The sequence below is a fragment of the Larimichthys crocea genome, chromosome VII (genome assembly GCF_000972845.2).
Source record: "Larimichthys crocea isolate SSNF chromosome VII, L_crocea_2.0, whole genome shotgun sequence".
In the NCBI taxonomy this organism is placed as follows: Eukaryota; Metazoa; Chordata; class Actinopteri; family Sciaenidae; genus Larimichthys; species Larimichthys crocea.
This window is the reverse complement of record NC_040017.1, coordinates 26610031-26635731: the sequence shown is the minus strand read 5'-3', so window position 1 is coordinate 26635731 and position 25701 is coordinate 26610031. Positions and strand designations below refer to the sequence as shown.

The window sequence follows — 25701 nt, the reverse complement described above, 5'->3', positions numbered from 1 at the left end:
AATCACAACGGCAACACTTTGATCTAATGCAGCTAATGAGAATAACATCCTGTCAGTACTTTCAAAATAAATCCAACAAAATAGATTTTTGCCCAGGGAGCAGTTTGGGGTTTGGTGCCTTGCTCAAGGGCCCCTCTCCCTTTCTGCACTTAAACTAATGCAGATAATGAGAATAACAGTCTCAGCATTGTTCCTTTCCATGTTCTTTCTTAAAGACCACTCTCTGTAACATCCCTGGAGATGTTGCATGTACTGTATGCATTATTGATTTCCCTCCTGTGTTTATGTACAGTAGGTAGGTGTGTGTTTACGTGTGTGTGTGTTACCACTCTCTCGGGGCTCTCCTGTTCGTCTGTGGAGCTGCTGTGGTGAGGGTTGCGTTGAGTGGTGGAGGGTGACCTGTTTGAGGGGGGCGACCTCCCCTTGTCTTTTACCTGCAAACACAGGAGACGATAGTGTGACGTCCTCTTAGAATATTAATGCAGCAGTGATTTCCAACATGGTTTTACCCTTGAAGGCAGCATTGTGTAACTTTTCTACCATAAAATAACAGATTTTAAATCATGTCGATGCTACACTGACTTCTATTACTATGTGACTGTGTTTACCAGGTACAATCACAGAGTACGTAACGCTTTACGGCACTAAGTCACACAGCACCAACTATTTCACTGATTCTGGTGAAACTGGATCATATTTTATGGAGAAAAATGTTTTCTGGTTTTCCCTCTGATGTCCTCCGGCTGCTCCGCCTCAACTCTCTGTGATTTACAGAGTTTATGATGGACAGTGAAGTAAACTGCTGACAGCTGTAGCTGCTGTTAGCTCAGTTTGTTAGCACCGTTGTTGTGCCAGAAGTGGAGCTGGGCAAGCAGGTAGCATGTAAGCCAGGCTCAGCAGCCTCTATGGACTAATGACAGAGGTGAAATGACCAAATGTGACGTTGACAGAGGAGAGTGACCGAACTAGAAATGTAATCAGAACAAATACACGAGTACAGCTGCCAATATTTTGAGTTTTATCACAAAAATACCAATTTCTAACAGTTTGAGCCTCTGACAGATTTGTACTGCAGCTACTAGGAGACTGGTAGAGGAAAATCTGAAGAACACGTGGACTGTGATGTGAATTTTCTCAATTTATTTCAACAACCACTGACATTCTCTGCTTTTTAACTTTTCACTGCTGCAGTGAAACTACTCGGCTGAAGAAAACTGGTTTTACTGGGAGGCTCCAGACTCCCATGAAAGTGTGCATGTGAGGTTCAGACAGTTCCCTCTGCAAAAATTAAAAAGGCAATATAAGCTGTGGACTTCTGAGGATGCTAAACATGCACTGCTACGTGAGGATGTGGTCATTGTGACACCTCACAAAATGAAATCTGGCCTTTTTAAGCTTTATTTGATAGAGAGCAGGGAGAGAGAGATGGGGAACAACATGCAGCAAAGGGCTGCAGATCGGATTTGAACCCTGGGCCACTGCGGACGCTCTACTAATCGACATCCCGACTCAGTCTTGTTTTGACTTACTGTGTCATCACTTTTTCAGGAGAGAGGGGCAAGAATATATGAGGAGAAAAATGTTTGTCTCTATTATCGCATGTGTGACTGGAACAACAGTTTGTTTAAGTTGGACTGAATCAAACCTCTTACCTCCTTTCTGGAGGAAACATGTCACGTTCCAGCCTCTCATATCTCCTTCCTCTGCTTGCTTCACAAACTCTCACATAGTTAATCTTGTTAAAAAAAACATCCTGTGTTAGCACTTCACCTGCTGTCAGGCCTCCGTGACCTCTCACACCGTCCTACTCCAAACTTCCGGTGCAGATTGTGAGCTAAAATCTTTTTCTCAAAACAAAACCAAGCGTCTATCTCTTCCTCTGTTTAATCCTTTCTTAAACATAATCAAAAACAATACAAACTCTCCTCATGAAGTGTAACAACGCACTGACATTTTAACATATCAGAGCAGCGTGCCTCCTCACTAAAGTAAATCCAGGTGCAGCAACAAACAGTAACATCTGTCGACTCTCATTTCTGTCATCAAACTGCAATCGCATAAAGAAATCGCTCCACCGAGTTTCAGTGTTGGCTGAGCTGAAGTGCAGCGTGTTAAACATGCAGCACGTCCTTCTCTGTGACTCCTGTAGACTGTCGCTGTAGTTTGTTAAGTTGATCTCAGATCTTCCATCTTTAACATTTTACCTGCTCGCTTTGGCGTTACAGCTGCGTTACTTACGGCTGGTTCTCTGGTCTGGTTGGAAACATGGCTGTCCTCTTGTTCTCTGTCAGAGTCTGAAACAAAACAAACAAACATTAACTTCAAGCCCATCTAATTCAATTAAGACAAGACTGTCTGAATGATGAAGTGCATCATTCATCGTACTGTATGAGCCTTAAGAGCTAAATGAAAATCCATTTCCCGTTTGTTCAACTGCCTGTCCTCGGCACACGAAGCACATAAATGTGGATTTAATTCAACTAACACCTGTTCAATAACCTCACGCTGCATTAAACAAGACAAGACGAGGTGCAGACTAACAGGAATGGATAATCATGCCACTCCAACTGTATCCCATAATGACTTTAAAGTAGCAGAGACAGCTGACTGTGGGTTCAGTTTCATATATTCTACATTATTTGTTTCGCCTGCTCCTGTGTTGTATCTTTTTCAAAAGATTTCAACAAAGAATTTCATTAGACGTTCGGCAGCAGTCAGCACTGACATGCCATCAGAACAGGCCTGTATATCGTGTAACAGTGAATTAGCTCCAGCAGCATTCTTAAGTCAGCGTAGCATCAAGTGTTCATGTGGAGTTTAAGCGTCTGCTATAAGGACATGGCAGTCTGAAGCATCTGGGACGACGGTCTTGACATTCTTTCCATAGTCTTGGTCATGGCTCTGCTCTGAGAACCTACTCCACCCCAAATCATCCAAACTTAGACACCTTTAGGAAACTGGTGGCACTCCAGCAGGCCTGAAATATCCAGGACATGGTGGCAAAATACCAAAAAATTAAACCTCAAAAGAAAGAATGAAGTCAGCTATCATGGTCAGCATTTAATGTATCTGTCAAGTGGTCGCCACTTTGGTTATGAAGCTGAAGGGGAAGCGTTGTGAAAATGCAAATGTTTTATATTTATATATTTGTACAGTCAAAGGTTGGCACTAATGTTGCGCCCGGTTGCTATTTAGTGCACCATGCCAGGAAGTATATAGTGTATGTACTAATTGAAGTATCAAATATCAAATGGAGGTGATATTTGAGTCGTGGGTTTATAAACCAGTAGAAAATTCAGCAGCATCACCCAGTCCACCCAGTCCACCCGGTCCACCATGTCTAAATGAACTAAATCAGTGAACTAAGTCAGTCGATGCCAGGAGTGAACATAGTGACCTGTTTCACTTCAAGAGAGCCAACAAACAGATATCCAGGAAGCTGTCTTAAAACAGATACTGTAACTTACAGTCCTCAGAGTCACATGAAGATGTTTGTTCTTGTGTGCTGTGGCATGATTACTATTTACCTTTAACCACTGTATGAAAGTCTAGAAACTAGACCAGGACTAGACTGCTGACCTGATTCTGTGTCTAGCTTCTCGACACTGTGATGTTCACTCCAACTGTTTTCAGACACATTTGAAATCCATCAACCAGGGACCACGAAGAGCTGAGCGGCAGAAAAGATGCCAGCAGGAACCGACAAAGCTCGGTGTTTGTAGCACCGACTATAAAACTCATGGAGATCGTTGTGAAACTCTGATGAGATCTAAAAAGCATCTTTGAGGCCGGTACAGTCTCAGGTTATCCACAGTAACTTTCTACAACATGGAAAGAGGTGCGATTATTTTATTTAAAGTTATAAGTCATTGATTTTACTGGAGTTTGCAGGAGAAGTGAGTCAGTTCACCATCGGTCCATCAACAGAGGATCTCTGCTAGTCCGGGAATCACTTGGCTCTCTGTCACTGTGGCCCCCAGCAATGTCATTCCTCACAGTCCTGCACATGTGATCGCTTTTTTAACTGCCTCAGCTTAGCTATGTGTGTGTGTGTGTCTGTGTGTGTGTCTGTGTGTGTGTGTGTGCAGGAGAGAAAGCCCATCTGTGTGTTTGAATTTGTGCTGTGTGTGTGTTTGGACGTGTCGAGTGTCAGCGTGGATGTCGTGCCTGTTTGGGTGGGTTGGAGGTATCTGGTATCCAGGAGGTCATAGGAACACATAACACACATTGTATCAGTCACAGAGATCGAGCCTTTACACATGAGAACGGAGCGCCACCACCCACATCAGTGACTCTGCAGTGATAATGAGATGTAATATACTGTTGTGGGTCCCATGTGTGACTATAATCATTGTTTTATTCCGTGAAGGTTCGATTGTGACTGTTGGGTGCTCACCCAAAGCCTCAGTACTCACAGCGGCACAGCTTTCAATGAAATCTGACATAGTTTAAATGTTATTTGACATTTCTTTGACATGCAAAGTTCAGATTTGGCCTCGTACTCGTCAAACAGAGATGTTCAGCCTGCGGTGTTGACATCAAGGCTTTCTGTCTATTATTCCTGTGCTCCGTGACTGACTGCATCAGCAGCAACAACAGGTGCAGCCACCACACTGCAGTGCTAATGGCCTCAAAGTGGCAGTCAGAGTACAAATGAGCAGCCGTCACAGCTGCTGTTTTCAATAAGATACAGACGTGACAGTGAAGACACTCAGAGTTCAAAAACTGTTGAGAGGAAAACTGAATATTTCAGTACAAGTAGCTCCGGTTTAACCTGTGGATGTTTTGCACCTGACAGCAGCTTTAAACTGCAGCTCTGTGTGACGGACAGACAGACGGACTGCAGCAGGTGGAGGGGGTGGCACTCCCTGGACGGAGCAGAGGAATGGCAGAGGAGGAGGAGGAGGTGAAGATTTGAAATGCCTCGCAGTCACAGCCCAGTCTTATTATAGACAGACTCACACATCTGCAGGCCTCCACACGCCCGACGACTGCCCCGATCAGCACGGACGCTTTTCACATAAAGAGCAGTGAAGCTGGAGAAGCATCACTTGTTCCAGGGCGGTCTGTATCAAATGACTTCTTTAGTTATATTTAGACATAATCAGCTCGAAACCACCGAATCAACATTATATCACACGCTGGAACACAGTCAAGGTTGGTGTTGGCTGATGGTGAAAATAGTACGACTGAAAACGGTCCAGAGATTTAATATCAAAGGAACAACAAATGAAAGAACCAAGTGCTTGTCAAGTTATGTTTTCGTGTTATTGCTGCAGACATCAAAGATACATACGCGTGTTTAGATGTTGACAGTGACACTTCCAGACACCTGAACACACAAATCAAATCTGATCAAGTGCTCTGTGTCACGCTTCAGCAACTAAACGATAAAAGCTGTGAAAAAACATCCAAGAGGCAAAATCAAAGCACAAAGAAGTGAAGCTTCCTGCCTGCAGCGCTGCACAGCCCTTTGCTGCTTTCAAACAAATTAGATATCACATTATTTCTAGAGATTCGATTCGTGAATTAAAATGTATAATCATCTGTCTCAAAACATCCTAATAACGTGGCGGGTACGAGGCAGAGCGCCCTGCTGATCTGATCAAAGGCGGCTCCGGTGCTGCCTGACTCACGACGGGCTCTGAATTTGAAGATCAGAGAACAAAACCCGAAAGCTAAAGAGCTCGTCGGCGCTGTCAGCCACTCTCTGCAGTTTGTCTAACAGGAGCTGGATTACGTTAGTCTCGTCTCGAGGAGACTGGATAGGTTTGTTAGCGGGGTCATGGAGTGGAAAAGACAGCTTAAACATGGTCTGACAGCGCCTTTCAACTTCAGCACAGTTTGTGCAAAAAAGGCTCAGTCACTGAGTTCATCGTCCTTTATGAGAGCGTGCTGCAACAAGTCCATTTACATATTCACAGCACGAAGCTGCACGGCTGCAGGATTATTGGTTCCAATCGAACTCAGATTTGTTGGAGAGCATCACACACATGAGCAGAGCCACACCACCTCCGTTGCAATAAATGGTTAAAACCTTACACAGTCGTGGTGAACACAGAGAAGCATTTAGCAGCTGAAGAGACAGATATTTCCTTCAGGAGTTGGTAGAGACCAAAACCAGAGCTAAAAGAGACATTCATCACATGGAAAATGTCGTAAACAAACAACTTAATAATTAAAGAGTTCAGTTAGATTTCAGGATTTCCTTCAGGGTGGCTCAGTGGTCAGTACTTGTCGATTCTCCAGACCTCTGTCCGATAGTTTTAAAACCTTTGCTTGCTCTAATATCTGTGCATGTCATCTATGTTAAGGTGAGGCAATGAGAGCACTTCATTAAGGAGGGGTAAGCATTGTTGTTTGTGGTCTGTGACGGGCTGCAGGATCAGTCTAGTGCAGGAAAGTGTGACACTACGTGTCCATCCATCCCTGACCTCCACACCCTCACTCTCCACCTCACTGAAGGTCACGCTACTCCCCGCACTGGCACACTGCCATATGGACACTCCAGACTTTGTGTGTGTGTGTAAGGTCACACACTCTTTATACACACACACACACACACAACCATCCATCCAACAACGAAGATACGCTCCTTCATCATCATTGGAACAACTGCAGGAAGTCACTTTAGACAGTTTCTTTAAAGGCACGTCTGACAGCAGTGACCCGTTCACACCGGTCCGGACATCTGTGAGGGAATGTGCTGGTGTGATGTGAGCTGAATACTTTTTGTTGTCCTGCTCTGACTTACAGCAACGGCCTTTGAAACTGACTCTGCCTCTCTAATCCTGCTCTGAGGCGCTGTAAGCCTATTAGAGATGGACAAGTTAATGATGTTATAGTTGGCTCAGTAATGGCCCGACTCCGGTATCAACCCAAAGAAAACAACCACCTATCTGCACTTTAAAAAGCTGATAACGTTTCTTTGACATAACACACTGCAGCAGTGATGCAGCACATGAGAGACAGCTGAGGATGTGAGTTTCTGATTTATTTATGGACTGAGGTATTATCAGCAGAGACCAGATATCGACAAAAATAGGGTTTCTACACACACACTTACGTAACGGTGCACACACACACACAGAGGAAATACCGCAGCACTTTTCCTGAGTTGATAACACAAATAAAATCGGATCTAATTTTAGGACAATCACAAGACAAGAGGAGGGAAACTGTTTCTATTCTAGACACCAGATGGACTCGAAATACTCCAACAAACAGCATCGTTCTCAGAAAAAACACAGAAACCAGCGTCACTCTTTCCTCCGACAGCAGCAACACACAAACATTTCCAGCACCGCCGCACACGCATGAATAAAACACCTTTTGTTCTGTGATCCAGAGCACGATCTTTACATGCTATCTCTAAAAGTAGTGCTTCTAATAAGACAAACATATGTACAGTATGTGCATGAACTCACAGACTCACAGACCCAGAGTTAACCTGAGCCCAGGGCCGCATGATTCACGCTGCACTTCTACTAACCCTGAGTTAAAAGCCTGTGACTAATGTTTAGTTCATGTTTAGTCGATTTTCAGGCATAAAAATAAAAGTATAAATAAATATAGAAACACAGAGAGCCTTTTTCAGGAGCTAAATGTATATTTGGTCTTCATTTATTTATATTCTTGTCCTTGATATGCAGACTGCAGATAACCCTGCTCTGATTCATGGCGGTGATCCAGAGCTAAAGCACGATGATGGTCATCGACTGTTTATAAGCTGTGCCTGTGATACGCAGTGTATCCCCTGTCAGTGCGTATGCCTATGCTTAAACAACTGAGCTAACTTTAACACCGGATTTAACAAGCGAAGTTCATAAACTGCACGTCCATTCACAAAGCTGCGAGCTGCTGACATATCCTGGTGATGGCGGGTTAAGTCACTGCTCTCTACTTCCTCTCTTACATGTTACATCACATACAGCTGTTATCTAATTACTTTAAAAGGTCAGCAGCAGCTGAGGCTGCAATATCAATAAGGAATGATCAACTGGAAACAGATATTGTCTATGTTATATTTGTTGTCTGTCTGAAGGACAGCAGGGCGATCATATCTAATAAGCAGCTTCCAACAAGCATGGAACGAATGAATACTTATATAATAATATGATTTCCTCTCCTTCATTGATTTTCGTTCATTTTTCACAGAGATAAATGAAACACCGTCCAATCATCATCATGTCGTGATCATGACATCTCCGTAGCAATCGATGCTCAAGCAGAGCAGGAGACTCGGCCTGTAAGACACGAGCGTTGACTCCAACATAAATAAATAAATACCAGTCGCATTTTGGCAGCGAACACTGAGCATGAGCAGAAAAATATATATTTTCCAACTTAATCAGCAATTATTCAGATAGTTCTGAAGTTTCTCCACCAGTGAAGGTGAGAAGAAGTTTTTATGATGGTCTTTTTATTAGTAACTTCAGTCTTATACATGTTGAGCTGTTTACAGTGAGCTCTGTGTATTATACAAACTGTCCACTTGTTTAATTTTGCAGATATTAAAGGTCAGTTTACCCGTCATGAGGAGCACAGAGCTGCCTGTGAACACAGTTACATAATCTCATAAATACTTTGAGCCAGTGTTTCACCCGAGGAGCTTGAAATTTAAAAGATGTAGGCAAGGAGGGAATTCACATGGAACTATAGTCTGTCATCATCTGACAAGTCTACTGTAGCATTGTGTCACTTAGGTCAAGACATTTACATTTATTCATTTGGCTTTTGTCCAAATTAGCAAAAATAACCGGACAGAAGAGACAAGATGACACATGAACACACAAATATTCTTATATGATTGATTTTTGAAGATTCTGCTGACCGAGCCGAGTTAGGACTCACACAGGAGAGTCTGGATTGATGAACAGGAAAAGTCATCATTCATTCACAAGAGCCAGCAACAACAACAACATGATATCGCGTTGCGGATTTAACCGTACAGTAATCACAGATCCATCATCCAGAGTCTTTGTTGTGATGTCGTGTGATTCGAATCCAAAGAACCTGAAGTTTACAGGCAGCTTCAGTGAGTCTGAATATTAAAGCTGTGTCACCTTTTCTACAGGAAATGGTGAATATAAGCACACTGTAATCATTTTATGGACAGCGTGTGCTGCTCTGAGAAAGCCTGCAGAGCTCAGGGGCTAAAACAGGCCGCTGACACTTCCAGGCCTTTGGCTCCCACTGAGCTGAACATTTAGAGACGTGAGATAAAAGCAGAATGTCCAAACCATTCAAGATCAGTGACAGGCACCTCAGGGTGTCTCCCGACTATTTGAGACACCAGATGGGCAAAGCAAGACACACCCGCCGGTGGGTGAGCCTCTGGACGGGAAATGCCTGCATGTAAACAGGAAACAGAGATTTTTGACAGATACGCTTATCACATGCTGTGTCACTGGAGGATACAAGTTTGCTCCAGAGTATGATTTTAATTCTCAGGTTCTGGAATAAATCGCTTAAATAGCTTCTCAAAAATGAAACGAGATGCGCTCTCAGGGAATTTGTTTACTCGAGTCTTCCTTCCTGTAAAAATCCTCTCGGCTCGACGGAAGTTCACCCCCGTCCATACGTCAAGGAGTGTTTCCTCATGAGGTCCCCCCTTCTCAACCACCCAATCAACTCTTGACCCTACTTCCTGGTCTAAAATGAACCCCACCCACAACCGTAAACCACCACCACCCAAAGTCTGTCGCCAGGAAACTGCTATCGACATCCATCACTTCATTTCTGACGTCAGCTCGCTCCCAGCTCGTGGATACACACTCAGATTATACCTGCTGCTGCTGCACATCTTCCAGAGCAACACCTCACCTCAAAATAACTGATTTCTTTGAGCCTCCGCGATAACAAAATACCACGAGTGTTTGACTTTATTTAGTGGAAGGTTCAGTTACTGACCTCCATTTGATTAATCCAGCTGGAGATCAGCAGCTGCCATTATAATGCAGAGACAACTTTAACATCCACACGGACAAACAAGGTAAAGAGAAAATACAAAAGTCTGCAGCCAAGCTTCTGTAAGCACAGTGAGGTTTGTGTAAAAGATAAATAATTTATTAAAAGATCTGCAGCTTTTATTGTATAATTCATTACAGGACGTGATTAGTGTATCTGTCAGCGACAGAATAAATGAATACAGCGGAGGCACTTTTCTTAGAAACCTTTTGGAATAACTTCACAATATTTATCCCATTTTGTTGTCGTCTGATTTGTTTATGGACCTCGTAGCTCATTGTTGACTGTCAGTGTTTTTAAGTTGTCACTGAAAGTTTGACGCAGCAAAAGATTTAACTTTTATAAAAATTCACAAAAGCATAAAAGTAGAAGAAACCTCTCCTCCGCCCAATGAGCAATGATGGTATCAAATCAGAAAGTTTGATATAATGTCTAAAAATCATCCACTTCATGTGTTACGTAACTCAGTGCCATCCATGTGTCGGTGATCCTCCATCACAGCGCGGGTGTGTTTTGGCTACAGAAACCTCTGAACCCACTTTGGGCCAACAGACATACCAGGCCGGTGCGCTGGAACTGGGGGGAAAACAGATCTTATGACCGTCACACTGCAGCTGTCGCTGGTGTGTAACACTGAGACAGGGGCTATTTGAAATGACCACGTTCTGCCACCTGCAGCTCTGTCAGCTCTGCAGCACGAAGCCAGTAAACTTATTTCTTGCCTGGGATACTCTGTGATTACGATAAGGTGCTTTTCTCAACATGTTTCTCGTGGTGTTGCCCTGTGCTGGCCGCCCCACCCATCAGGCACTCCTGAATAAACTCTACGAATAATTTCAAAGTGTTATTTGAGCCAGGTCTCATTACAAAACACTCTTAGAGACTTGGAGTGACGCCACGCTGCAAATAGTTACCGTAAACCTCAGTGAATACTCGAGTGTTTATAACCAGCAACTGGCATGTTGGAATAAACACAAGTAGCAGCTGTCTCACTAAAAGCGTCTTTGCATTTAAACAGCACGCTATTGTTATGCTCAGCAGTGTGTGAGTCTGCAGCCTGCTGCATAAACTATTCTGCAAAGCTCTGAGCAGCTCCTGAGCCGCCGTGTGTTGGAGCAATATTTCAGAGAATAAACGAGTTCTCGGGCTGATTTGAAACTAAGTTACACAAACACAGAGCACAGACACAAAGCAACAAAGGCAGAGAGGCTCCTTCAGAGAGTGAGTTATCAGTCGCCTTCAACCACGTCTTCTAACACCTGCTTTGCTCTCTGTGCAGAGCCAGCGAGCCTTCAGGTATCAGTAGACCTACCTTAATTCTCAGCCTCAGTGAGCCTCCTCCAGAGCTTTAAAGGTGACAGACCTCCACCTGCAGCAGCACACTTTAAATCTCAGCCTCTTTTCTTATCTTCCTACGACTCCCTCTCTCTCTAACAGTCGCTTCCTGCCTGTCCTCAGCTGCTCTCCTTCCCTTCTTGCTCTTGTTGTTGTTGGTATTGTTGGTAATCTTTCCCCCTCTCTCTGTCTAAGGCCTTTGCCCCTTGTCACCAGCCAGCCTGTTGCTCCCCTCACTGAAGCCTCCGGCCTGGCCCGGGCCCATGGCATCTCTAGGATGGATGCACCCAGCTGCCTGATTGGCCGGAGGGCAGAGAGATGCCCCCATATTAGGGCAGAAGCAGGCGGGACTGTGATAAAGGTGGGAGGAGAAGACGATAACAAAGTTTGTGACATAGTCGACTGTCTGTCTGAGAAGTGAGACTACTGACTGTCTGTCTCTCTGTCTGCAGCACACATTGTTTATGAAGTCCATCATTGTCTGTGTCAGGAGAAACAGAGCTCTGCCGGGTGAAACTCTGAAACTAAATGCTGCATTGATTTAAAATGAGACTTTTCCTTCTTTTGCAGGACATCAGCACATAAAATAAATATAAAAACTCCTCTCCATGTTGTGGCTGTATAAATAGATCCGACTACATCAGCAATATTTACTTAACGATGCACCATTTTTAAAATCAGGCTATAAAATACAAGCTCAAAGGTCGGGCTTTCTACTTTGGATAATGCTGCTCCTCATCTACTCTCCGGCTGTACACCGCTGAGTTTGCATAAAATGCCAGAGTGATTGATCCACCATTATGTTCTGATCACTTAATGTTCAAGTTGACCAACGGGACAGTTTCCAAAAATGTGATGCACTCTGCTCTCGCAGTGATGAAAGATGTTTGGATGAAAAACGAGCTGCAGCGTGTCACATGGCTTTTCTTTCCCATGACGTAGAAACGGGAGGAGAATAAATGAGGAACTATCTGAACATGTAGTCAATGAGTAACTTCTAATCACATTCTATGGAGTAGCTGATGATTAATTAAAGGACCAGTCTGCCGGCGTAGCTGCTGATTGAAGCCTCCTCACCTCACCAACAGCTCAGCGATAAAGTATATTGGATAAAGTATACGTGACGTCACCCACAGTCGTCATCTTGGCAGTCTTGCCTCTTACGCCTCCCGGCTGATCTAAAAATCGGCAAAGATGTGGATCATCAACGGACCTGATGCCTAGGTGCTCTGTAACAGCACCTACCTGTTAATATAACCTGAACAGGTGAGTTGTATATAAATTCACCCTCAGTACAGTTGTCATGAACGGGGAAATTAGCTACAGAGACCAAAACTGTTTTTTGTACCAGGCTGTAAACATGTTTATTTCTGCTGTGAAGGACATTTGGACATGGGGACTTATGGAGACTGACTCACTTCTGGAGCCAGCCTCAAGTGGACGTTTGAGGAACTGCAGTTTTTGGCACTTCAAGCATTGGGTCCTCATCCGTCGAGTACATAAAAAAAGTCTAATTCTAAGGTAACAATAACATGATGATCCTTATTTTCAGGTGATCATACACTACAGAAAGAGCCACCTAAATCTCACACACTGGACCTTTAATGATGAGTTAATTAAGAAACAAGTGATTCAGAACTCAGTAATGGTACGATACAACTTTACATGATGGGGCACAAACTATAACCTTCTAGATAATCCTCCATAAGGAAGTATTAGATATTTGATACTAATGGTTTATTAGCTTTACTTCGTTTCCTTGTAACGACAAAAAATTTCGTGTCAGTGTTCCTCAGTGGGATGTCTGTCGGTGGTTCAGATCTCTGTGTCCCAGACGAACGCTCTAACTTCAAACCCAGAAGCCAAAATAAACCTGAAAAAAAGCTCCGATAAAATCCTGACGGTCTCTAAATGCCTCGGTGAATTTTTCCAACAAGTGATGCTGTCGGGAAGTTATTTTTATCCCAGATGGCTGAAAATAGGAACAGCAGGCTTTGGATCTCATTTTAGAGAAAGTGTGACGTTTCCTTTCAGGAGAGCAGCTGCTGTTGTGACGATGGCGTGTGTGTGTGTGAGTGTGAGTGTGTGTGTATTCCTGTCTGCATTTCAGCATGTCAGTGTGAATCAGTCTGTATATTTGTGGTTGGTTGTTTCCTTTCCTGAATTCACAGATAATTTGTAGTAAACCAGCTGACATGCTTTCCTGCTCATGGATGGCTCACGAGACAACAGACCTCGAGCAGAGACATAATATATTTATATTATAAAACACCCCCCACCCACCTACGTAGAATCAAGACACACACACAAGTTGAGTTATCTTCCTCTGCAATGAGGTCAGAGGTCACCCGGGTGGGGTTCAACATCTTCCTCTTCTGCCTGGACAACATGAGGTCTTGACGCTCAGGTCTAGGCTGCTGTATCCAGACTCATGTTCAGCACCTGCCACCCAGAGAAAATATCCAAGGTGGCAGTAATGCGAACAAAGCAAGACTGACACAACTTCACGCTCACTGAAGTGAAATGAAGTGGAGACGCGTTCACTCCAGTGGAAGTAATTCAGCTGGATAAAAAGGAGATTAACTGACACTGTGAAGTAAATCCTGAACACGACTCTATCAAGCAGAGCCGCCTGCAGGTTCTCCCTGAGAAAATGTCTGAATATTACAAAATTATGAGACTGTTAATGAGACAAAGATGTTAGCGGTGGCAGCCAATCCTTGGAACAAAATAATTAATATTCATTTATGGACTTAAGGACTGCCCTGTTAACCTGCTAATCATGTTGGCATTCATCCCACACTTTCCTGTCCCGCTCACATGAGCTCCAAATTACAAATTAATTTTCAAATTCAAATTTTGCATCATTTTGCAACCTCCTCCTCTGTAAGTCGCTTTGGATAAAAGCGTCTGCTAAATTCAATGTAATGTAATGTTTCATGAAAATGAGTAATCATGAATGTTTTGACTGTTAACTTCTGAACTCAACTTGTCAAGTTTATGCATGCACGATCAGTGCAGCAGTGTCTACAAACATCCACACTCCCACAGCTGTACATCTTAACTCTATCTGTCTAATTACTTTATGAAGTTTGGTGTCCGGCATCATCATCTCAACCAAACTCCACCCTGAACGTGTGAAAACATCTGCAGATCCTTAAAGCCTCCATCCAGACTCTGGGGCTTTATAAACCACCCGACCCATAAACCTCCTCCATGGGTAAAGCACCATCCAGCCCAGCGATGGATGGATGCGTCTCTTGCCAGCAAGCTGTGCAGAGGTGGGGTGGTAGGGGGGAGATGCTGTCAGCACAGATCAGGCAGCCAGCACTGTGTCAGCTAACATGGTCATTGTTGCACTCCAGCTCCCACACAAAGCCAGGATTTAGACACGGGGGAGGCCTGAGGCCTGAAACAAGGGCCAGGCCGGACAGGCGAGAGAAGGAGGGTGAGACAGAAAGAGAGGAAGGGGGTGACGACTCATTTCTTTCTGTGATTTTCATGTTTTTACTTGAACTGAATGATTGTGACATGCAGTATTCTCTGATATCATGCACACAGATCATAAGTCATGTGTTTTCTCTGATGGGGCGTCGGAGTGAGGAGGGTCAGACTGACTGGCAGTGGAGAGCTAAAGGAGGACTGAGGAGGAGTAGAGCAGTGCCGGAGCGGTGTGGGGTGTGTTGACGGTTGAGGAGGGGCAGCTCGGTTGGCATGGGGCACGAGGTCCCACCAGACCACAGCTATGCCCTTGTCAGCGCTTAAATGGGCCAGGAAACTGGAGCAGGTGACGTGTGTGTGTGTGTGTGTGTGTGTGTACTATATATATGTGTTACACTGAAAAACATGCCAGATCTGAGAGGCTTAAAGGGGGGAGCGGTGGGGAGCACACAGCTACCAATTCTCCAGAGGTTACTGACTTCAGTTTGTGCCTCATTTCTGATTGGCTAGATGGTGTCGGTTACATCGTTCAGTTTATTTACAGTCAGTGTGTTTTCTGCTTCCTGCAAATGGAGCATTTAAAAACAACCGCTCATGTACCGTGGACAACATTGAAAAACTCACTGCAACGACCTCAAATGTTTCCATGAGGAGAAACGTCTGCAGCGTCAGACACGATGCCACGCATGAAAACACAAATCCAGTAACAGAAATGTGCTGCAGGAAGCCAAAACAGAACAAATTCATGAACAGCAAACAGGCTGCAAATACAGAAACAATGCAAAAATCCAAATCACACAAACCCTGAAAACAAAAGTCAACGCAACAAGAAGTTCTCCAGGCCTCTAGAGGGCGCACTCACAGGATGGAGTGTGTTTTGGACTTTGTCTGTAACTGACTCGAAGAAAAATTATGATTTTTATCAGAATTTTTCTTCTTGTTTTGGTAATAAGTCATTATGTGAGCAGGATAAAAGTCAGTTTATACTCAATCAGAAGTAGCTTGTGCGACTATCAGATTATACGACCAACATGTCTCATGAACAGACACAACGATGGAAGACATTTTCATTCCTAGTGTTAGACTGATTTGTTCACTCTGACAGTGCCACAGATAGTTGTAATAGGTGAAATGAGAGCAGGGCTCCTTTCTCACCTCCACACAGACCAAACAGCATGGAGTGTGTGACAGCGTCAGGAAAGTGACAGAAATGCTCGGACATATAATCCTACGTGGGAAAAGGTGTCTCCAAAGATAACCGACACAGTGCTCACTTCCTCCCTCGACTTCGCCTTGACCTCCTCAGTGTGAGCTGACCTGACCTCTGAGTATTAATAGAGACGAATGTGAGGAGTTCATTTTTCCAAATACCACAGTTTAAATATATATGTATGTGTATATAATATGTAATGAGCCTCTAACAAAGATGTTCTTTAAGCGTGTCTGAGAGGAGGTGACTTAAGAACAAAGCATGACGCTCCAATTAAAGTGGCATCATCAGCTCTGACTGAATGTGCTGCTGACCCTTCATCTGCTCACTGACTACAGTGAACTGCTGCCAACTGTAGCTGCTGTTAGCTAATGTAGCTCAGTTTGTTAGCCAGACCATCACAATGTTTTTGTTTTTTTAGCAACATACTTCCAAGTTTGAAAAAACATGATTTTCAGGTTTATATTTAACTTTAAAGTTTATAATATTAATACTGAAGTCACTAAATTTGATACTCAGTGTTGTTGACTTCATGTTTGCTCACGTGGATCTCTGAGAGAAAATCAACATGCCTGTTTTCCCGTGTTAAATCATCAGTGTTGAAGACACGGAGGCTGAGCTGCAGCTATGAAACAGAATTACATGAACGAGTCACTAAACCTTGACACGCGACATCGTGGTTTTGGGAGTTCAGGTGTGACCAAACATCAGATACAGTATCAGACAATATAATATATATAGATCTATATATCTATATAATCAATAATGATCAAATTACCATCTGATCCACTTCCTAACAATCAAAAAACTAATTATACAGTCAGTGTAGAATCACATTAAATGAACATTTGACTAACACAGCGACTGTACGAGACTTTTAACTGAGCTTCAGCTCCTGGATCATCAAAACTTGAAATCCACCCAAAATCAAAGTGAATATTTAAGTGATGTCACAGTATTTAAATCATAATTAAAATCATAAAACAACTGTCTCTAACTACTATTCACAGATATAAATAAAATGTATTTCCATGTCCCTGAGTCCTCAGATGTTAGCGTCAGCTAAAGACCTCATATGTAAATGACACTCTACGTCCAAAATTTAATCAACGTATTCTGAAATAATTAAAGATAAAAAACTATTTTCCAACCACACACATCAAACAAAGAAGCAACAAGTAGAAACAACTGAAAGGTTGAAAAAGTCAAATGAAAAGTTGTTGTGATCGTGCTGGGTGTAAACATCTCGCTTCAGTCTGATTCATCTGAACCAACCCATGAATGATCAGCATGAACTTTAACCAAAGTTTGTACTGAATCCAACACAAATCTGAAGCAGAACTCCCAAAGATCAACCGTTACAGGAGAAACTGTTGTGTGCATGAACAGCAGAGGAAGACACTCGTGAATCCTGACCTGCATTGGAGGAAGGTGTCCAGGTGACTCTGAATATTCCACGCAGACACTCACACATGGTCGGCAGCTGGAAGCCGGTGGAGGAAAGACGGCGATGGAGCAGCCCACGCTCGGGCTGTGAGGCTTGGAGAGCTGGGCAGCAGAGCTTGAGGAGGCAGGTTGGTGTCTGAGGTGGTTTTAAAAAAAGTCTGTTTGACTGTTTGGGTCCAGGAGAGACCGAACGGCACTGTCAGCGTGGATCACACATAGAAAGACAGCGAGAGAGGAGTGAGGGGTCCCGGGATTGAGAGAGAGAGGGATGGATGGATGATGGATGGAGAAAGAGAGATCAACAGAGAGAGAGACAGAAAGAGAGACAGACAGAAGAAGAGAGAGACGGTCTCATCAGTGTGTACATATCAACATATGGACCAGTGAACTTTCTTTTTCCTCTGCAAACCACCATAGAGTGAGAGATAGTGTGTGTGTGTGTGTGTGTGTGTGTGTGTGTGTGTGTGTGTGTGTGTGTGTGTGTGAGTGAGAGGCGACAGCAGCGAGACAGGACAGAATAGGGGTGTATTAGCACTAGTGGACAGTCAGCAGTTTGCTGCAGCTCACTGTAAAGCCTCGCTCCATTGTTTGTAGTGCTGGAGGCTTTAGCTGTGGCCCAGCAGGGCCTTGTTACCGGGCTTAGAGGGACTGGACACTGGATACCAGTCAGACACAACCACTGCCAACACAACCCCGGACGAGGCAACGCGACTTCTGCGTATGTGTTTATCAGTGAGTGATCAGAGAATGAATTTAATGGTGGAGGACAAAAAAGACCAAAACCAACAATTCATCTGTCTCTGAAAACTTTTCAGCTTCCCTGAGAATAATTGCGCAGTGTAGCATAATGTATAAATCAGCTGGGCACGGTAGTTTTTAATCAAACAAGAGTAACTGGTGTGTTTGTTGGATCTATTTTTGTCGGGTTCAGTCTTTTTATTTACACTACTCAGACACAGACAATAAATGTTTACCGTGTGCTCTTCTCTGTCCAGTCATTCCTGCTTGGCGTCTGTTTGTGTCAACTTTCCCAGGTCACAGCACGGTACTGCGTTAACGAGCAAAGTTTGATTAGAGACAACCAGCTCCAGCTGTCAATCACCTCACCTGCTGCTGAGCCGTCCTCTCTCTCCTGCTGCTGAAAGGCAGTTCAGTCTCTGTCCACATGCACCATTTGGTTATGATGTCAAAGTAAAGGCTTCGAATGCACGAATAACACTTGTCATGGCTGCTTTGGGTGTTTTAATGGGATAATGTGGAAATTACTAAGACTAAAAACTCAACCACCTGCAGTAAAGTCAGGATCACCACCCTGTGTCCTGTTCTAGTTCTTGTACGTCGACACAATCTGCACTTCAGACAGTAATTATCATTACTTCATATTTATTTGACAAATTTCTGAAGGTCTAAAGTTCACAAATGAAAATTTCAAAGCCAAAGTTGCCGTGAAAAATCAAAGGACCTTTGTGTGCTTCCATGGCGACCGTCTTCAGCTCCAGCAGATGATATAATTGAACCTGTGAGCCCGTGGTATTATCTGTGATGGCTGCTCATCTTTGGAGCCCGTTAGTCCCACATTGTTTCTGTGCCAAGTCATTACCTCTGTCTCCATCCTTCAGCCTCCATCTTCCAGCCTCTTCTTCATCTCTGCAGCTGCAGCTCTGTCTCACGGCCTGTTACTGCAGTTTTTATATTGATGCTGCATCATGAGCTCAGGAGAACCAGAGAATCATATTTACAGTATCCTGAACTGTTCTCCTTTGGAGTTACGTTGATATTGAGCAGTTCTGCAGAACACAGTTTACATCTGAAGTGTGTCCACATCCACTTCAGTGTTTTTAAATCATCAACCATGATCCATTTTTCACAGCATGAACAGAAAAGTTTTCTCTTTTGTATCCGACACACTCACGGCACTGTAATGTAATCAAACAGAAATATTTAAAATCCTTTTTTTTTGTTTTCTGTGTGAGTCTCAGATTTTAAAGCACAGCTCAACCCGCACACACACACACACACACACACACACACACACACACGATCCTTTCCCAACCATGACTAAGTCATTTTTACATCCCAACCTTCACCACACTGTGGATGAATAAAATGTTCAGATAAGGACGTCAATAATTCAGTTTGAGAGGACAGGAAGCAAACTCTCGTCTCCTGCTTGAAAGTCAGACACGCTCCCACCCTGATCCACCATTATTGTTATATACAGGGCACATGATCTCCTTCATGGCGCTGATAATCGACAGTGAGTGTACATTTAGAGGTGTGTGTCCAATGTAGAGAAACTGAGGCCATTCTGATGCTGTTATTGATTCACACTGGTAAAAGCCTCATGTCAAATGACTTCCTACTTTGACTTTGAGTTCCTGTTCAAGAGCGTTTTATTCATCAAATCCCTTCAAAAGCACCAAAATCTGCATTAATGTTCTGCTCTTAATTGCCCTCAGTGTTACTTTGTTTTAAATGGCTGGCTTAGTTTAACCAGAGACACTCAGAGACAAACATGTGACGCTCCATCAGGTCTCAGGGTAATAAATGTGGTTTCTGTTCTCATTAGAAGTATGTTTGTCTGCCACATGCCTCAGTTAATCCCTACAAAGTGCAGAGTAGTTGAGAGCTGAGTCATCGAGGATGAAGCCAGCATGTACTCGCTCACACTTCACACACAGCTAAAGCCCTGAGAATCCTGCCGGTTTAATGAAAGTGACTCAGAAGGATCACACAGGTTTTCTTCTCCAGATGCCGACTCGCTGCTTCAAATGTTGTTTGATAGCTCTCCTGTATTTTCCCACCGTTCACACGGGTGAATGATTATTTTTCTGAAGACACAACCGCTGCTGTAATAAAGGCCGCCAGAGGGGGAGCATGAACGCAAACTAACCAGAGTACGTTTATTTATGGTGACGCTGTTTGTTGTTGTTTACTGGACAAATCTCACAGAGCGATGACACAGAACAACATCTCCAAACTTCCAATACCTTTCACCAGCCGACTGAACTAAACAGAGGACAGCAAGTACAGTTCTGATGAACGTGTCTGGAGTTTTTGTTACCATTTAATTAATGAAACAAGATTTTGTCTTAATTAAATCTGCAGTTCCTCAAAAGTCCACTTGAGGCTGGCTCCAGAAGTGAGTCAGTCTCCATAAGTCCCCATGTTTCACAGCAGAAATAAACATGTTTACAGCCTGGTACAAAGAACAGTTTTGGTCTCTGTAGCTAATTTCCCCGTTCATGACAACTGTACTGAGGGTGAATTTATATACAACTCACCTGTTCACATTATATTAAGGCTTAAAGTTATGCAGGATTAAGAGCGTGGATGTTTTGATTGACAAGTTTGAGCACTCAGGTGTCATTCAGACCTGCCTCGAGTTCGCCAATCATCCACGTCTTTTTCCAAATCCACGATTTTTGGATCAGATGGGAGGCAGAAGAGGCAGGACTGCCAGCATGGTGGCAGCTTCTGGCTCTATCTGAGCTTCACAACAGCTCTTCTCTACCATATTTCTTCTTTCTGGATGAATGGAAGCTAATATTTGTCTTTAAGGAGCTCATGTGGATTTGCCAACATCACCATGTGGGATTTGCAACAGATTTTGTGAAGAGGCGTTCTTCGAGGGGGCCATCTTTTGGCAATCGTGTTTGGTGCTTCATAAAGTTAAAAACCTTGAATGAGTCACTCTGGAGACCTGGAGGTGAAACAGGTTGGCGTCGGCCCTTCAGACCCATTAAAGGCCAGTCCAGTTAATCTAACCACGCTGGAGAGACTTGAACTGATGTAAATGAGCTGATCACATTCAAAGGCACGAGACAAAGTTTTATTTCCTTCATCAGCGAGTTTCCAGGCCTGATGAAGAACAGAAAGACAGACATCCAGACGATTCAAACTTTTATTCGTTTATTATATTGTCTATTATATCCAGAATGATGCATCTATATCAAAGACAACAGGACCCAGACAGTAAATGATTTAATGTTTCTCTTACCAGTTCAATAATAATGTAATATCATCTGCTGTATCTTTGCACAGTATCAACACATATTACACTAAACAGACAGTAAATACACTTTGATGTGTTGTTTTAATGCTGCAGTTCGTCTCTGGTGTTTGTCCGATGCTGATTATACCTGGAGGAGAGAGAGAGAGACAGAGAGAGACAGAGAGAGACAGAGAGAGTCCGTTAAGCATCTACAAATCACACATGACTTTTGTTTTAGTCTCTCGAACTGATTCAGGTTTTCACCATTTCGGTGGAAGTTCACCTCCAGAGTAACTCCTGTAAGAATCAGCTCTCTGACAGGGCGCTCTCTCTGTGAGTTCATTTATTCTTTTTGAGATTGAAATCTTTGATTTTCAGTCACAGTATAAATAGAAATACAGTACAAGCATCAAACACACGAGGAATCCAGCTCAGATTAGGCAGTAGGATTTCCAGGATTAAGTAAGCGCCTGAAGTCTTTATTCGTTTGTTTTGTTTCATGCTCATGAAGATGCTTTGTCTCTTTTCATGCAGGAAGAAGCTCATACACTAAAATCCAACTTCCATCTCTTTTATAAAATAAATTGTTTAATAAGTTTATCAGGAGTAGTGTTGTAGTTATTTGACTTGTTGCTGATGGACACGCCCTTGTTAAAAATGAACTGTTGCAGGCCAGATGACTTATGAAGTGAGAGACTTGTGGCTCATAATTAAAGACTCAGTTTCTAATTAACCTGCACGCTGTAAGTTATTATTAAAGTGTCATAGATTCTTATTTTATTATGATCCATCATGAAAAGACACCAGCTAACGGGGATAAAACACATTTATAAAACTTATAACTCTATAAAGTTCGACTCATTACAAAGTCATTTATCACCATGCATCCATCGTAACATAACAAACAACCAGCTGTGACTGTAGTGGAGCCCGTCAGACGTCAGGCAGGTACGATGAGAACCGGCCGTGCCGAGGGACGAGTCCACGTTTACTGTCTGCACCCTCGTCACCACATCTGTCTACGGAGAAGACACCGTGGTAATTAAAGTGCAACTCGCTCAGAGTTTTCTCCACATCCACACGCAAAACACCAGCCTGCCGTAAAGTTGACGCTGCTAAATGCTGTTTTGTCATCGCCCGTCTCATATTTTGGCTGGAAACACGGATCTGAGTAATAAACATTAAAAGTAACTCCCTTTTTATTTTCTGTTCTGTTAGTTTGCACCTCTTTTGTCAGATTATCCGACACTTCTTTGTCTTCCCTCATCACGACACTTTGCGTGAGATATTTCAATAAGCTGCTTGTTTTGTTGCTTGTTCACTGATCGCATCTCTCATTACTTTATTTCATCATGTTTTTCTCTCTGTTTTTTTGTTTTAATCGCTGCTCAAATTAACTTCCCGTCTTCACACGTTCACTCGATCACACCCACAGCAAACATTTTGATCGGAGGAATCAGAAGTAATGCACCGAGAGTAACACAAAAGATACAATCTGTCAAAACAATGTTGTGTCCAATTTTACTGGGTGGTCCTATGGGCGACACACACACACACACACACACACTGAAGTCGTCCCCTGGCAGCAGAGGCTCATTACAGCATTAGCTGGGTGGTGCAGCCGTGATAAATACAGATGTGAACAAACTGTCGCACTAATATGAAATATTATTGTGTTACCCGGGCTGCCTGCACTGTGAGGACTGTTAGTGTTTATACCACAGGACTTTTTGGACCACCGGGAAGAGCGGTGCAAAGCCAGTGTCGTGCTAGAACAGGAGCTGGGCAAGTGAGCAATGCAGCAGCCGCTTTAGACGTGAAGACAGAGCAAGAAGCCGCCGGACAAGAGTAAATCTGGGACTGTCTTGTGTTGTTGACCCTGTTGATGTCTGGCTGTTAGCGAAGTTGTTTTGTGAAGCTATTTTCTTAATCATAATTAATGTAATCAGAACAAATACTGCAGAACAGCTGTCCATAACGATCTGAGCGTATGAGCAAAATCATTTTTTGTCTCTTTGCAGTCCACGTCTGTTTGAGCTTCAACAGATTTTGAATTTTTTATGTTTCTACTGCAGATTTCATCCCTGCACACCCGAACACTCACAGTCTACTGGAGCAAGAACATGCTGCCAGGTACAGTTAGGCTCGGGTATAAAACTTAAACCTGCCTCTCCCTCACACTCACACACACACACACACTCGCACACACACACACACACACTTCGTGGGTCACTGGATGGGTGGAGGCTGGATAGTTTTGGATGATTAACAGTGAGACAGAAATAACCTCCTGGGTTGGGCTCTGCTTGCGTTCCACGACCCCTGACTACACTAAATAGTTTACACCCCGGGAAGTGACATGGTGGAGATACCTCAGAGGACGTGTGTGTGTGTGTGTGTGTGTGTGTGTGTGTGTGTGTGTGTAGGTTTAGCTATATTTGTGAGGTACAGCAAATGTTCCTCAGGCCGTTCCTCATTCTAAAAACCGTGTCAGTGTCTCATAGTGGATCCTATCATAGGTTCTGTATATTTAGGTTTCGACACCACGCGGTCAGAAGGTGTGGATTTATCAGGCGGTATTTATCTGAGCCTGGGCGGCAGTCAGCAGAGACTGGGTGTGTTTGATTCCTTCATGGAGACACACCCATAAACAGCCGGATCCAGCGGACCACAGCTGGAGGTTTTTTTCAACCACAAGTTGAAGACTCTCGTCTGGACTGTGACTCAGTTACAAACTCACAGACCGGATTTAATGTACGAAGAAATGTCTTTGTGATGTGACACCTTCAAGAATTTCTGCTGAAATCTTTAAACTTTTCATTTACCCAACCACAAATCTTCAGCCTGGTTTTTACCGCTCTCTGATTTCTACTTGATTTCTTCATGGACTCTGTGAAGCGAGTCAGAGGAGTCAGTTTAAATCTGCAGCAACACTGCACACAAGTGTTAGAAATCTGCCACTGCAACACGACAAACAACCTCCCACGAAATAAATAAGTAATCAATAAAACGTGCAGACATTTTTCACTATAAACAGGAAGTGTCTTCTCTCTTTTCATTGGCTGTAACTGAATCACAGATTTGATTTCGAGGTCTGAAATCTATTCGAAGTGTTTCTAGAGGCTCCCTGTCAGGTCCTGTTGCTAAATTTAGATGCTGTGACAACTTCTCGACATTCATGTGCTTTAATTCAGCAGCTGTGGACCGAGGAGGAGAAACAACTTCAACTTTAAACTTTAAAATATAAAGTGAACTTTGAATTTCTCACAGCAAAACAAATCTACATATAAACATTACATGATATACTGTATATACTGTCTCTCTCTACATATATATATATATATTGAACGGTGAATTTGCAACATTTCTAATAACACTTAAATCTTAATTCAGACGTCATTTGAAAGAGAAAAAGAGTAAAACAAGATTATTAATTAAATCAATGATTGTACTTTTAGGATTACAGAAAACTCAGATTAAAGTTTGTAGATCTGAAACAGACAGATCAGTACAATTGGTGGATGCACAAAGTTTTACAGCAGATTTACTGAGAGTGAACACGATGTACCTTCAGTGTCAGAGCGCGCAGCAGCAGCGGGACATCTGCGGGACATCTGCGGGACATCTGCGGGGCTTTTTTCTGAAACTGACACGGAGACAGTTACATGAAGTGACAGCAGGCTGCGGGATTATTGCATCAGACTAACGCGTTTGGTAACCGTGAAAGTTTGATCGAAACTAACATATTTGAGTGAGCAACATGTGATCTTTATGTCTAATAATAGAATACAAGAGTTGGATTTAGTCAGCTGTAGTCACACGCCTTGTTTGGTCAGAAGACTCATCCAGAATAAACCAGCCTGCAAAGAGTTCATCTAAAAGTATTAAAAATATTATTTTTCCCTGGATCAGATGAAAACATGTTAATCATCTGCAGCTGAATCAGTTTTAATCCTCATACCTCAGAGACAGCCGTCCTGGTTTGGAGCTCAGCCTGGAAACTTTGCAGCTTCATCCGCACAAAGTCTGAGCTTTACGCACCGGGCAGGGCGCAGGGAAGTTAGTCTGAAGATGGATAATCAACATTTCAGGTGCACCCGTATTGCAGACTTTACAGTAAACACACGGAGATAGAAGAGACTACAGCGAGAACCGACTTCCTGTTTTCAAAATAAAAATGTAGATATTTAAAGCAGAGACACTGTGTTTAAACATATATATATATATATATATATTAGGGCTGTCAATCGATTAAAAAAATTAACTAATTAATCGCAAATAATTCTGTAATTAATCGCAATTAATC

At 43.1% G+C, this 25701-nt stretch overlaps 1 protein-coding gene and 1 long non-coding RNA gene across 3 annotated transcripts in view; both read right to left on the bottom strand.

Annotated features, from left to right (window-relative positions):
• The window catches only part of prx (periaxin), a 37270-nt gene extending 18853 nt beyond the window's left edge, over positions 1 to 18417 (bottom strand). Inside the window, exons 1-4 of one of the 2 annotated variants that reach the window (XM_027280179.1) lie at positions 18376 to 18417; positions 17372 to 17597; positions 2239 to 2294; positions 327 to 434 (exon numbers count right to left, since the gene is read on the bottom strand). In XM_027280179.1, coding sequence (XP_027135980.1) covers positions 327 to 434; positions 2239 to 2294; positions 17372 to 17429 — 222 coding nt within the window. In that variant the 5' untranslated portion in view covers positions 17430 to 17597; positions 18376 to 18417. Of the gene's footprint in view, positions 1 to 326; positions 435 to 2238; positions 2295 to 11281; positions 11557 to 17371; positions 17598 to 18375 lie in introns of those variants that run through there. The other variant, XM_027280180.1, reaches the window with a different exon arrangement.
• A 2830-nt stretch (positions 18418 to 21247) lies between these two features.
• LOC113746022 (uncharacterized) lies at positions 21248 to 25488 on the bottom strand. Its single transcript, XR_003462574.1, has 3 exons — positions 25357 to 25488; positions 24964 to 25041; positions 21248 to 21543 (listed from the first exon to the last, which is right to left on the bottom strand). It is a non-coding gene; the product is annotated as an uncharacterized LOC113746022 (long non-coding RNA).
• Between the last annotated feature and the right edge of the window lie 213 nt (positions 25489 to 25701).